Source organism: Lampetra planeri, chromosome 11 (assembly GCF_965212315.1).
Source record: "Lampetra planeri chromosome 11, kcLamPlan1.2.h2, whole genome shotgun sequence".
Lineage (NCBI taxonomy): Eukaryota > Metazoa > Chordata > Hyperoartia > Petromyzontiformes > Petromyzontidae > Lampetra > Lampetra planeri.
Window position 1 is genome coordinate 1062227 of NC_136117.1, and position 12994 is coordinate 1075220.

At 49.7% G+C, this 12994-nt stretch overlaps 1 protein-coding gene across 2 annotated transcripts in view; it reads right to left on the reverse strand.

Moving 5' to 3' along the window:
• LOC144721178 (complement C3) overlaps window positions 1-12994 on the reverse strand; it is a 239441-nt gene that overhangs the window by 142389 nt on the left and 84058 nt on the right. For both annotated transcript variants that reach the window (XM_078598569.1, XM_078598568.1), the window contains exons 12-14: window positions 11700-11885; window positions 10070-10264; window positions 669-821 (exon numbers count right to left, since the gene is read on the reverse strand). In XM_078598569.1, the coding sequence (XP_078454695.1) occupies window positions 669-821; window positions 10070-10264; window positions 11700-11885 (534 nt within the window). The remainder of the gene's footprint in view (window positions 1-668; window positions 822-10069; window positions 10265-11699; window positions 11886-12994) is intronic.

The following is a 12994-nucleotide window of genomic DNA, read 5'->3' on the forward strand; positions in this document are numbered from 1 at the left end:
CCATGAATATGCTAAATTCCTCTTCATACGCACATTCTTTTTGTTAAGGCGCTCTTCTTGCACCTCCAACCCAGCGTATATATAAGCTCCTAGCTTGGTAGTGTCTCATTCTTCATCTGAAGACGGCTGCTTGCGTTGTAGCCGAAACGTCGTGAGAATTATTTTATTATGTTTTATTTTTATTATTTTATTACTTCCCTTCTACGTGACTTTACCGAAAGAACCAAGAAGATTAAATATATGCTCAACGACATAATCCAGTTTTCCATCGCGGTTAAAGAAAACTACTTTCTCTGTGGACTTTATCACTTTCATGCCTTGCAAAATTTGTATCTTCTCTTATGTCTGCCAAATGGTTAGAAATACTGGATATCACCGCGGGTGCGTTACCAATTACATGCATGCTGTCTGCTTCACAGCAGGCATTAAACATCCCCTCACTTCAATCTAAATGAGTAGGCCATTGTTTGCTGGTCTCATGGGACAAATGTGCAGAATTACCCACAAAATACTCAATTTGGATTGCATATAGCCACATTATCCCACTATTGACAGACTATATCCGTCTGTAAACACTGCCCCCCTCCCTTCAGCATAGTCACGTGGTTTAAGAATGGAACGAACACCAAATGTAAGAATGGCAGTGCCATGCAAATGTCAATACACACCCTGTCTTGTGTAAGTCGGTGTTTACGGTTGACAGCGTAGACGGCTTGATCGACAGCGAGCAGACCTACTCTGGCATCAGGTTCCCCAATCAAATCCAAAGTTAGCATGGCCTTTGGTTCCAATGTGGGGCGGCCTTTTAATGAAATAGACACCTGAGGAGGGAAAATATCAAACTCGTTAGGAAAAATGTTCATGACATGAAATTTGTCAAATATGATACGACCAGAAATATAGTGTATGGTACAGCTGCCATCAAGTTCATGGAAACAGCAGCATTGTAGTCATCTGCCATGGTCAATCCACTGCTGGATAAAGGCCTCGCCAAGCCACCACGAGCTCTCACGATCTTGTAACGCAACAATCCACAGCACCAGGACGTGAACTATAGCATTACACTCTGTTGCGATATGTATTGCCGTTTAATAAATGTGTAGTGTTGTAAGGACGGACTTCTAAACTTCTTTATGGTACACACTGTTTATTATCTTAATACACAGTCCCTATCACACTAAGGGGTATATGGTCCCCTCACCCGTTACCCTCAGAAGGTACAAGCCTCCGGACCTTGCAGGCTATCTAATCTCCCTGCTCTCCCAGCGTCCTCTGGCTGGACCTAGGGGATCTCTCCCCGACCACTGGTTACTCTGAGCCCTAGCCCTGATAAGGGCTGGAGGGCTTGGTCCAGGGTCCTAGACGTCTTCGGCCGACTTGGGTCTTCGTGTAGCAGAACTCCTCCAGAGCTCTCAGCGCTCTGGCTTTTATACCTGTTCGTGGCCCGGCCACCTTGTGGGACCCTCTGATTGGTCCTTCCCAATCTGGGTTTGGATCTTACCTCACCCCATTTGACCCTGACCGTTTGATCGAGCGGGAAAACCTTGTTTACGATCTGCTCTCACAGTTTGCGAACAGCGAGTAGTTAACACCACTACAAATGTATTATTATGTGCAATCATACTCTTTTAATAAGCGCACAACTTTATATATCTGTGATGAACTCTGCACTTTCTGTCGTTATCATGCACTGCAAACCTTCGCGCCCCCTGCATTAGCGACGGAAGCGCAGGGACAGACGTTCGATTACGTTGGAAACGATCTGCAGACGGCAGTCTTCTCGCACGGCCAGCTCTATGTGGCCTTATCTCGATCCCACAATCCCAAATAGGTGAAAGTCCGCATCGAACCGAACCCCCCCAGCAAGGCCATCTACTTAACGACGAGAGATAATTCACACAAAATGTCGTTTTCAATTAAGTCTTCCAGATGTAAAATGATACAAGCTTTTAATGAAGAGATAAAATTATCTAATTCAAAACATAATACAATTCAAAGATGTTTCATTTTAAAAATACAAAATAGAGCTTCGGCTGCTTGCGTGAATGCATCGTTCGTGTGCAATTTTTTTCGTGACTTTCCTGGCCGAAGGCCGCAAATGCTAGTGAGGGGCACCATAGGTGCCCCGAAAAACACCTAGTATGATATAGTAAGTGATTGTGCTGACTTTTTTTCTGCATTACTGGCAGGCTGGCTTACAGGTGCACTGCAGTGATGTCACAGTGCACATTTGGGTGATGACATCACCCGCATCCCACAGCGTGGAGCAGGGTTCATTTGCTCACGTTACACCTCCCCTCCTACGTACCCTCCAAATGCACGGAGTACGCTCTCGTATCAGGGGGGAAGTTCACACGGACAAGCGTTATATTTATTTCATCATTATTATCGTTGTTATGATGCTTCTTTACCCAGCATCTAAATATAACCACGGTTGAAGATGATGTCGAGAAGGACATGCATATTTACTTCATATAGAGATATTCAGGCATGACATGTGGGGTTCGGAAACACGCTGTCATGAACGACAACATGGAACAAAACTGAAAAGTGTGCAGAGGCACTAAGAGATGCACATTCGGCATCACATTGAGGCAAAGAAAGAGAAAGACACGGATTTGAGAACATATGCAGATTAATGCCTATTGATATAATGAAATGTATATTCACCATCCAAAAGATGTAGATGTAATAATTATACACACGGCTGTATACACGTGTAATAAAGAACTCGGACGCTTCTCTCTGACTCCGTGTCCTTTATTTGGGTTCTTTATGCTTTCCCTCACGGCACTCCTCTAGAGACCCTCTGCGTGCAGCCCCAGGCTGCTGTCGCTCTCGTAGCCTCCTCCCTCTCCTTGCAGACCCGCTGCTGAACTCTTTGTGCAGACTCCCGCTGCCGAACTCCCCTTGCAGCCCCGCCGCTGCTCCTGCTGCCCTGGGGTCGGTCACCGTTGGCCGAGGGTGCCGAACCTCGTTCTCTGTGTATGTGGCGATCTCGCCACCCACTCACTCTCCGCCCTGCGTGGCCTCACTCTTTCCCAGTCTCCAATCACTCCCCTTCCTCTTCCGGTTTCTCCCCTTATAGACCTGAACCCTCTCCCCCACGTGACGTAACTCCTCCCCCCATGACGTCACATCCGGAAGGTCGTTTACGCCCGCATTACACCACCCTCCCCCGTAGAGAAAATCCAGCCGACCTCGGCTGAACAACAACTCCAACAAGTAATGCGAGTGAAAAAGACCGAATACGTTAAAGGACACGAAGCATACAACAACAATACAGAACAAGAACACAACAAAAAAAAGTTAACGAAATGTGAGGGATTTCGAGCGAGTGCGGGTCGCCGGGCCGTCCCGGACGGTCGGCGGCCCTCCCGCCGAGCGGGAACGTGGCAGGGTTTTAAGAGCGACAGGCTGAAGTTCGTCTGTCGCTATTGGAGGCCTGGCAACGTCCCGGTCCCCTATTCTCGAAGGCCCAGCGTCAGAGGCGTCCCGCGATCGCGTCCGCGGCGGGGTTGGAAGGGCTGCGGGACTCAGAGCTTCCGCAGTCGTGGTAGGCGCACCCCGAGCTGAGTCTCCTTTCCCTTGCTGCGTCACGGCCGGCTTGCCTGTAAAAGGCACGACAGACGCTCTTGCAAGGTCAGCGGGCACAGGCAAGGGCGAGTCGGCAGCAACAGACCCCGGCAAGGCAACCTCAGGAGATGACGCATCCGGTCGAGGGGCCACGTACGGTTTCAACCGAGATGTGTGGACGAACCAACGCCGAGATCCAAAGCGAACACGCGCCGACTGTGGGTTGGGAACCTCGATGAGGCGAACCGGCCCTTGCCATGGTTTATGTAACTTAGGGGAGGTACCTGGCCGCACCTGTGGGCAATGGAGCCAGGCCAGGTCCCCCGTTTTCCAGAGGCATTCCCCCTTTGAACGTCGAGCACACCGCTCGTTCCGGGCCTGGGCTTTGGCCGTAGCCATGCGGGCCCCTTCCCGCGCCACAGTGACTCGGCGAACGGTGTCCTGAATATACTCCGGAAGAGGCTTAGCAGGTCCCCTCGCTCCGGTTCCCAACTGCACATTAATCGGCGGTACGTTTTCACGACCGTACATAAGAAAAAACGGCGAATATCCTGTAGCCGCATGCGGCGTCATCCGGTACGCTGAAAGCACCCCAGGGATATGCAAATCCCAATCTGATTGTTTTTCACTAACCATGTGACACAACACGGCGGACAGGGTCCGATTTAGCCGTTCAACCATACCATCCGTTTGTGGGTGGTAGGGAGATGTCCGTATCTTTTTAGTTCCAAGAGCCGCACACACCTCCCCCAACAATTTAGACGAAAAATTCCGGCCTTGGTCTGTAAGGAGCCTCTCCGGCGCCCCCTTGTCCATAACCTACCCAAATAGAAAGGCGTCCGTGATAGACGCCGCTGACTGGTCAGGCAAGGGCCAGGCCATCGGCCAGCGGGAGAGGTACTCCACCCCAACTAGCAAATATTTATTTCCCCTAGCGGATGGCAGAAAGGGTCCCAAAATATCTAACGCCACCAATTCATTAACTCGAGATACCTGAATAGATTGTATCGGCGGCACATATGGATGTTTAGGTGGCTTCCGGCGGGCACAATCAGGACACGCACGAACGTGCCCGACGACATCCGTCGTCATGCCGTGCCAATAGTAATCTCGCTGCAGCGTCAATAGGGTCTTCTGCACCCCCAGATGTAAAAGCGTGTCACAATGCAGAGTCCTAATCAATTCGTACCGCAATGATGCCGGTACAACAAGACGCCAGCGTTCCTGTATCCCTTCCCTCCACATCAGCAATCCATCACGGAGAGCGGTTTCCGGCACACCCCCCGCACCGAGTCCCCCACTTGCCTTCACAGGTCGCTTACGTAACGTCACCAAGGAATCGTCCAACATTTGTTCCCGAATCCACACAGACCTCGGGAGACGCAAAATCCCATCAGCCGGTCCCCCATCAACCGGTCCCGGCTCAAGCGGAGCTTCAGGCACTTCAACTGCCAGCGCGACAGGCTGAGGGGGGTGCTGAATCGGTCCACACCTATGCGTCCCCGACGCACACGCGCAAGGGGATCGCCGCGGCAACCTGGAAAGCGCGTCCGCATTAGCGTGACGCACACCCTTCCGATGGTGAATTTGGAAGGAAAATTCTTGCAGCGTGTCCAACCACCGCGCCAACTGGCCGGATGGTTGGTCCATCTTAAGAGCATACTGCAAGGCCGCATGATCCGTGCGAACAATTAACGAACGACCGTAGAGATACGGTCGAAATTGGCGGAGAAAAAAAACAATAGCCAAAAGTTCCCTGCGAGTGACGCAGTAGCGGGTTTCTGCGGGAGACAAAACCCGACTGCCATACGCCACCACGCGTTCCACACCACCTTTTGACTGAGACAACACCGCCCCAATGCCAGTGTCACTCGCATCCGTATCCAGATTGAAAGGATGTTCAAAATCAGGATAATCCAACGTCGGCGCCGTAGCCAATAGATCGCGCAGGCTTCGAAACGCCGCCTCCTCTGGCGGTCCCCAAGCAAATTTGTGTCCTTTTCCCGTAAGGAGATGCAAAGGCCTCGCGATCGTAGCAAAATTTGGAACAAACCTCCGATAATATGAGGCGAACCCCAAAAACCGACGCACATCCCCCACCGTGGTCGGGGTTGGCCAGTCACGGACGCACGCTGTTTTTTCCGGATCCGTGGCCACCCCGTCCGCACTAACGATGTGCCCCAAGTAACGTACGGAGTGTTGCAGTAGGTGACATTTTTTTGGCTTGAATTTCAAATTAGCAGAACGCATCCTGGTGAATACAGCCTCCAACCGCAGTAAATGCTCGTCAAATGTGCGGCTGAAGACGATGATATCGTCTAGATATATCAGACATGTCTCCCACTGCAACCCTGTTAATACCAACTCCATCAACCTCTGAAAAGTGGCAGGGGCCGCATTCAACCCCATCGGAAGACAGTTAAATTGGAATAACCCCTGCGGCGTACGGAAAGCAGTTTCTCCCGTGAGGACTCGTCAAGGGGAAGCTGCCAAAAGCCCGAAGAGAGATCTAGCGTTGAAAAGAACTTCGCCCCCGACAAAGCATCGAGAGAATCGTCCATACGCGGCAGGGGGTACGCATCTGCTACCGATACTTTATTTAATTTACGAAAATCTACACAAAATCGCAATTTGCCGTCCTTCTTCCTAACCAAAACAACGGGCGCGCCCCATGGGCTGTTAGACGGAGATATTATATCCGCAGCCAACATGTCATCCACTGCCCCTCGAACATGCTCTCGCTCAGCCGGACTCATCCGATGCGAGTTTAACCAAATAGGGGCAGCGTCCCCTGTGTCGATATGATGATAAAGCAACGAGGTGCGTCCCAAGTCCAAATCGTCGGAGCTAAACACATCAGAATAACTCAATAATAATTTACGAATCGCACAACGTTGTTCGCCGGAAAGGGCAGAATTCTCCCCACACAATTCAGCGATCCAGCGATCATCTGCGGCTCCAGGGTCTGAAACACCTCCAACCACACCCCGGCCGGACAGATCATCATGAGCTGTAAACGCCGTAGTGGCATGTGCCACAACGGTACCGGCCGGCACACACACGCTTTCGGTACTCGCGTTAAGCACCTGAAAAAACGGCTGCTGATCTGGCCGGACAATAGTTTGTGCCCCAACCAGCGCCAATCCGCCCGTAATAGTGGCGGACGGCGACAACAAATCCCCAATAGCTCCTTGACGACCAGGCACAGGCTTCCGATATCGTAAGGGAATGAGCATCTGTGAGCCAGATGGAATATCAACAGATACTTCGGACAACGCCTGCACCTGGGTGACAGGAGCAGGTCGCTCCCAGGGCGACGGTAGAAATGCAATTTTACGGCCCTCCGGTAATTCAATGCAATTTTCATTGATTCGAATTAGAATGGGCATTTTGGCCAGAAAATCAGTTCCCAACAAACAAGGAACCGCAAGGGACCTCGAAATTAACACAATTCCCGAGGCCGACACTCCCCCGATAGATATGTTAGCGTCCACCTGGCCCACAATGCCCATGCTACCCCCGTTCGCAGCGACGCAGGAAGCGTAAGCAGGACTCACGGCCCCTGGTGGGATGTTCAAAAGATGGAATATTACATCCGAAATAATGGTCGCGGACGCACCGGAATCCTCCAAAATACGTACGTCCACCCCTTGGATCGACCCAGGTACAGTGGATGAACCGGTAGCGGCCGCGACAACCCGCCGAGCCAACTTACGCCACTGCGCTACCGAGCAACAAGGCGCAGTCAATGGCCTCCCGTTATTAACAACACCCGGATCGCATGACAACGGTGATGAGTGAGGTGTCAAGCCTTGCCGGGTGTCTGGTGCGCACCGACTTGCCTGTGTTGGAGAATCCTTCCTTGGAGCATCCGCTGTCGAGGTCTCCTGCAGGGGCGGACCAGGGACGCGGGCCCAGCAGTCCCTGGCGTAATGGCCCTTACGCCCACAGCGGAAACAATCGATGTCGTTGCGGCGTGCGGCGGGTACCCCGTCTCGACGCGGCCGTATCGGCGGTGCAGCCCGCAGCCCCGGCCCACCGCGGGCCGGCCACGGAGCAGAGGCGGCTGACAGCTCCTGCGGGCTCCTCTCGTCAGGCACGTATACTGCCTTCTTGGGGTCCCAACCCAAGGCTCCCCCCTCGACGATGGGTCCACCCGTCCACGCCGTAGCTTGTTTCCAGCGGCGAAGGTTAAACTGGGCGTCCAGACATTTAGCCGCAGCCCGGGATGTGAGCTTCTCATGACCACACACTGGCATAGGAATGCCGAGATCACGGGACAACTCCAGCATCTTCCCAAAGATGAGAGGTTCCAGCAGGTCAGGCTCCGTCTCCGGGTATGCGGCCATAGCCAGCTCCAGCACCGCGCCCCTATATGCCACTGGTGACTCTTCGGGTGCTCGTTGTCGTTGAACAAACCAGCGATGGGCATCATCCAGTGGCTCGTAAGCGTCTGCCATTTCGTCGAACACACCTCGCAATGTTTTCTTCTTCGCGGCCTTTATAGAGCGAAAGAATCTAACCGACTCGTCATCGAGAAGAGTCGGCAGAACCTCTAATGCCTCCGCGTCAGTCCACCTTGCCGAGCGCACCGCCGCCAAAAATCTGCAGGCGAACGCACTCCAATCGCCCCCGATGGAGAATTCTTTAACAGTTGTTAAGTGACGACTGCGACTTCTTGGCGCGCCCTCACCAGCCGATGACTCTTCTGGTGGCATGTTCAACATGGCGTCGCAACGTGGTGTAGACAAGATGGCGGCGTTTCGCCGCGGAGGGCGCAAAATGGCGGCTTCCCGCCTTTCTTCGCCTGCCACGCCCAAGATGGCGTCTTCGTGCCGCGTGGCCGATGGCGTTGACAGCGAAGGCAAAGCGGAGTCCTGCGGGCCACCAACGTCTCCTCCCGACGCCGTCTTCGGCGTGACGAGTTCACACAACTGCGCCACTACGTTTTTCAGCGCCTCAAGTTGCTCCGCCATCTGACTCCATCTCAAATCCGCGTCCTGCGGTGAAGAAGGGTCCGCCGACGCGGCGACATCTTCGACCCCCGGACCCGCACTTGTCCCAGCACGCATCTCCTCTTCCATCGGAGTCAGGTCCCCCGCTGGAGGAAGGTCGTCGTCGTCGGAAGATGAAGCCGATGCTGGAGACGGAATATTCTTTTTTCTCAGTTGTTTTGCCATGCCGTTACACTTCTGACTCCAGTGTAATAAAGAACTCGGACGCTTCTCTCTGACTCCGTGTCCTTTATTTGGGTTCTTTATGCTTTCCCTCACGGCACTCCTCTAGAGACCCTCTGCGTGCAGCCCCAGGCTGCTGTCGTTCTCGTAGCCTCCTCCCTCTCCTTGCAGACCCGCTGCTGAACTCTTTGTGCAGACTCCCGCTGCCGAATTCCCCTTGCAGCCCCGCCGCTGCTCCTGCTGCCCTGGGGTCGGTCACCGTTGGCCGACGGTGCCAAACCTCGTTCTCTGTGTATGTGGCGATCTCGCCACCCACTCACTCTCCGCCCTGCGTGGCCTCACTCTTTCCCAGTCTCCAATCACTCCCCTTCCTCTTCCGGTTTCTCCCCTTATAGACCTGAACCCTCTCCCCCACGTGACGTAACTCCTCTCCCCATGATGTCACATCCGGAAGGTCGTTTACGCCCGCATTACACACGTGAGAAGTGTACTGCAACTACAACGAGGTGCTGCGTTTTATAAACAGTTTAAGTACTCAAATAGAAAATTTCAGGCATATTCTTTATAATTGGTTACTTTTGGGTCAGGTTGTATGAATAAAATCAGTGTCGTAAACCCTCCTTCACACGATAGCCAATGAATACAATTGTCACATGAAAAAACGTGCCGATTAATTCCGGCTTCAGCACATGGGTGTGCTGGAGAGTAATCTCACAAGGTAATATTGCAGGGGATATGTTGATAGATGCCCCACGACAATAATCGGGAGACATGACAGAGAAGAATGTTTAATCAATCTTTGAAGGGTATCTCTAAAAAAAATTAATCAGATTTTATTGCATTACCGTTAACTGCCTCTATCCACCCAAACGTATATGCTCTGACTGGCAGGTAACACGTGGTGGAATATAGAGTAAGTACACCACCTCTTAATACTTAAATTTCACTGCAAACGATTACCAGTTTGTGACTCATTACTAAAATTGTTATTCCGGTGTAGGGGTTATCGTTTAACCAACCCCAGCAATACCAAACATGATTTCCTTCTGTTTAGCAAGTTTTTTTCCTCAATAATTTCAGTAAAAATTTTTTTGGGGAAATTGGCCTTAAACAGATGTATGTTTCAAAAATCTGTTTGTAGTTCACTGTCATACACAAGAATAATCACAAAATCGTCATGTGCACAGCAAAGCCACTTGGAACTGCATCCTGTGCAAATTACATTCCCTTCACATGAAAACACAGCATGTGCATATACCCACATGATAATATCATGCTGCTTCCGAGTGATGCACACGCTTCCTTTATACACATACCTGGCTTTTGCACAATTCGGTGACTTCCACTGTTACAGAGTCCGCTACAATTTCGCCGCCTGGCAGGATATAGTAGGCCAAGAAACGGAAGCGAGGAGCCATGTCGGGTGTGATGGGTATTCTCACGTTGGAGGGCCCTCCTCCAGACTCTTTGGTCTTGCGGTTAGTTTTCACAATCAGGCCTCGTGTCAGCACCTGCAATTGATTGCACGCTGCATTAAAAGGACAAGCGAAAAGATCTGTTCTTCGAAATTACTCAAATGGGATTACACACAACAGCAATAATCAACCCTACTGCCAGTCTAATACCCGCTTGCAGGCTAGGTGCTGAGTCAGTGTGCCACAAATAGACAGATAGAGGTGCTCTTTCAAATGTGTCGAGATGAGATGTGATGCAAGTCGCTAATCGTGTATGAAACGATCTGATATGCCTGGGAGTAAAAGAGGGTGGCTATCAAAAACATCTCTCAAAAATGTGTCTATGCTACATTTTATCCATAACTGTGAAGTTGAACTGTTGCCTTGGGAACGTAAATGCATCATCTCATCCCCGTGGCGGGTGGCAGCTTATGCAGTTGGGCCATAACGGCACCTTCTGACACGAGCATCATACAGAGCATCTTGCTGGCATACACCAGGAGCTGAAGATACATGCTGAGAAGGATTCATGTTTCCTTAAGGACATTAGAACAGTGTAACTGGTGATGGACCATGTGTTATAATTTGCTAACTTGCATTCCTCTTGCCACATGGCAGGGTATAATGATATCTTAGGTACGTTTGCCATTCTTATGGCACAGGGTGGTCACTAAGGAAGACACTGTGTCACATTGATGGATATAGTCTACGATATGGAGCGATATTGCTGTGTGTAATGCCAATTGAGTAATTTAGTCTTTTTTTTTATTTGGACCATGACGCCAGCACACAATGGTGTACTCATGTCTAATGACAGCAGGATGTCTTTAACAACCGCTTTGAAACAGGCAGTGTGAATTTAAAGTGAATACACCTGCAGTAATAACCAGGGTAGCTGCCGGATGCTAACTGCAAACCACTAATGTCATAAATATCACTATTTGATTTAGAATGTTTCACATTTTGAGACAGTGAAATGGCCCAGTGGCATTGCATTCACTGCTTTCTGGTTTTTAAAAGCAGTGTATTAAGCATCAAAATACTACGCGCCATTTGCTACACAGTGGACGTTAAAGAGCCCATGACTTCATTTAGAACAAGTTGGCCTTTCCATGCCGGTGCCACATTCAAAAAATTACTCGCAAATACCTAATTTGGATTACACATAGCAACATCGCTCCTTGCTGTGAAACACATGCAGACTGTGAAACATAGCATTGCCTTCCTTTGTGATTTCATCTATTGCGTTTCTTACCAAGAGTTATTTTAGAAGGGTTTTGCCAGGTTTTCACAAGAGAGGGGAATGCTGCTGCTGTGTGTAATCCTAATTGAGTCATTTGTAAGTAATTTTTCTGTATTGGGGTATTTGGCCAATATTGTATGCTTTTGAATTGCTAAAATTGTGCAATTGCCAAATTTAGTAGATTATTAATTTTTTCTTACTGGAAGTCAGAAATCTGAATAAAATGCCACACCAATACTATATACGTACCATGTATGTAAAGTGTGTTACAGCATTGAGCTGCGTGGTTTTGGCAGTCAGAAACACGTTCAGGGTTTCGCCCAATCGCATGATTCGTGTCACATCAATGTGCATATAGCTTGCAGATGCATATTTCTGAGCTGTGTACACCAGCACTCCCTGCTCATTTGATGGATGTCGTTCGTCCGTTCTCACCTACACACAAACAACCAGATCGACAGATACGTTTCATCATGACACACAAATTCAAGTATTTTGCACGTAGGTTCTCGCAGCTGATGTTATGATTCGTACTATTTTTTGGGATAGGTCACGTTAGGGCTAGTACAAGGATGAGCCCTCGACCCCAAATTTCCCTTTTGCCTCCCACCGAAGTTCACTCTCCTTAGTGGTGTATCACTGTTATTGTTACCAGCCCCACAACGGCTTTGCTACATCCCCTGCCCAAATCCGAGAGTAGCCAGAGCTAGACCTCAACAAAAAAACAATAATGAATTACACAAATTAAGTGTCCATTCAATTTTACAACCTCACAACTGGTATGGAATAAGAGTGCTGTTATGTGGTTAAGTTTGTATTGTCCGCAAGAGAGGGGGGGTCACTTGTCACATGACAGCAGAACAGTGTAACGTTCTATTGCTATGAATGCAGGGGGCATTGTCCGCTCTTGTAAGCTCATGGCCTTGTGTAGGATTGACCACTTGGAACAGTGGCATAAATCGGGATAGGAGATAGTTACATAACAGCAATACCTCACTTGATTGGTGGGAGAGGGCACGTTTTATGCAGGTTGTGCATATGTAATTGGCTTTGCTGGCTGTATAAAGAAGGGCTGTTAAAGCCAGAGATTCGACAAAAAGGCAGAATGTTGTGACTGCATTGTTGCAGGTACTAATACCGTTGCTGCTGCTGTTGGAAGTGGTGCTTAATGATGACTCTAGCTTTCATGATGCTGCTATTGCGAACCTGTGAGTTATAGATAAAACATGCACACCGAACCCTGTTTTGGAGTTCACCTGGCAGCACTATAAGTGCCCGTTTACATGGTTCTTTTGCTTAATGCCATTGTGTGGGTTAAATATTTAAAGTCTATAAAACAGTGTGTATTTGTTTTATTCAAGGTTTATCCCAATGACAATGGTCCTGCTTCTGTTTAAAGTCTTAGTAGTGGAGGTAGCAAATTTAAGAAAGGGCCTAAATATTGATGCAAGAGGCAGATCATGTAACAGGCTTGCAAAATGTTATTAGGGTAAACTGATCCCACCGATTATGAAAACTGCTGTAGCCAAACCATATTTTTGGCC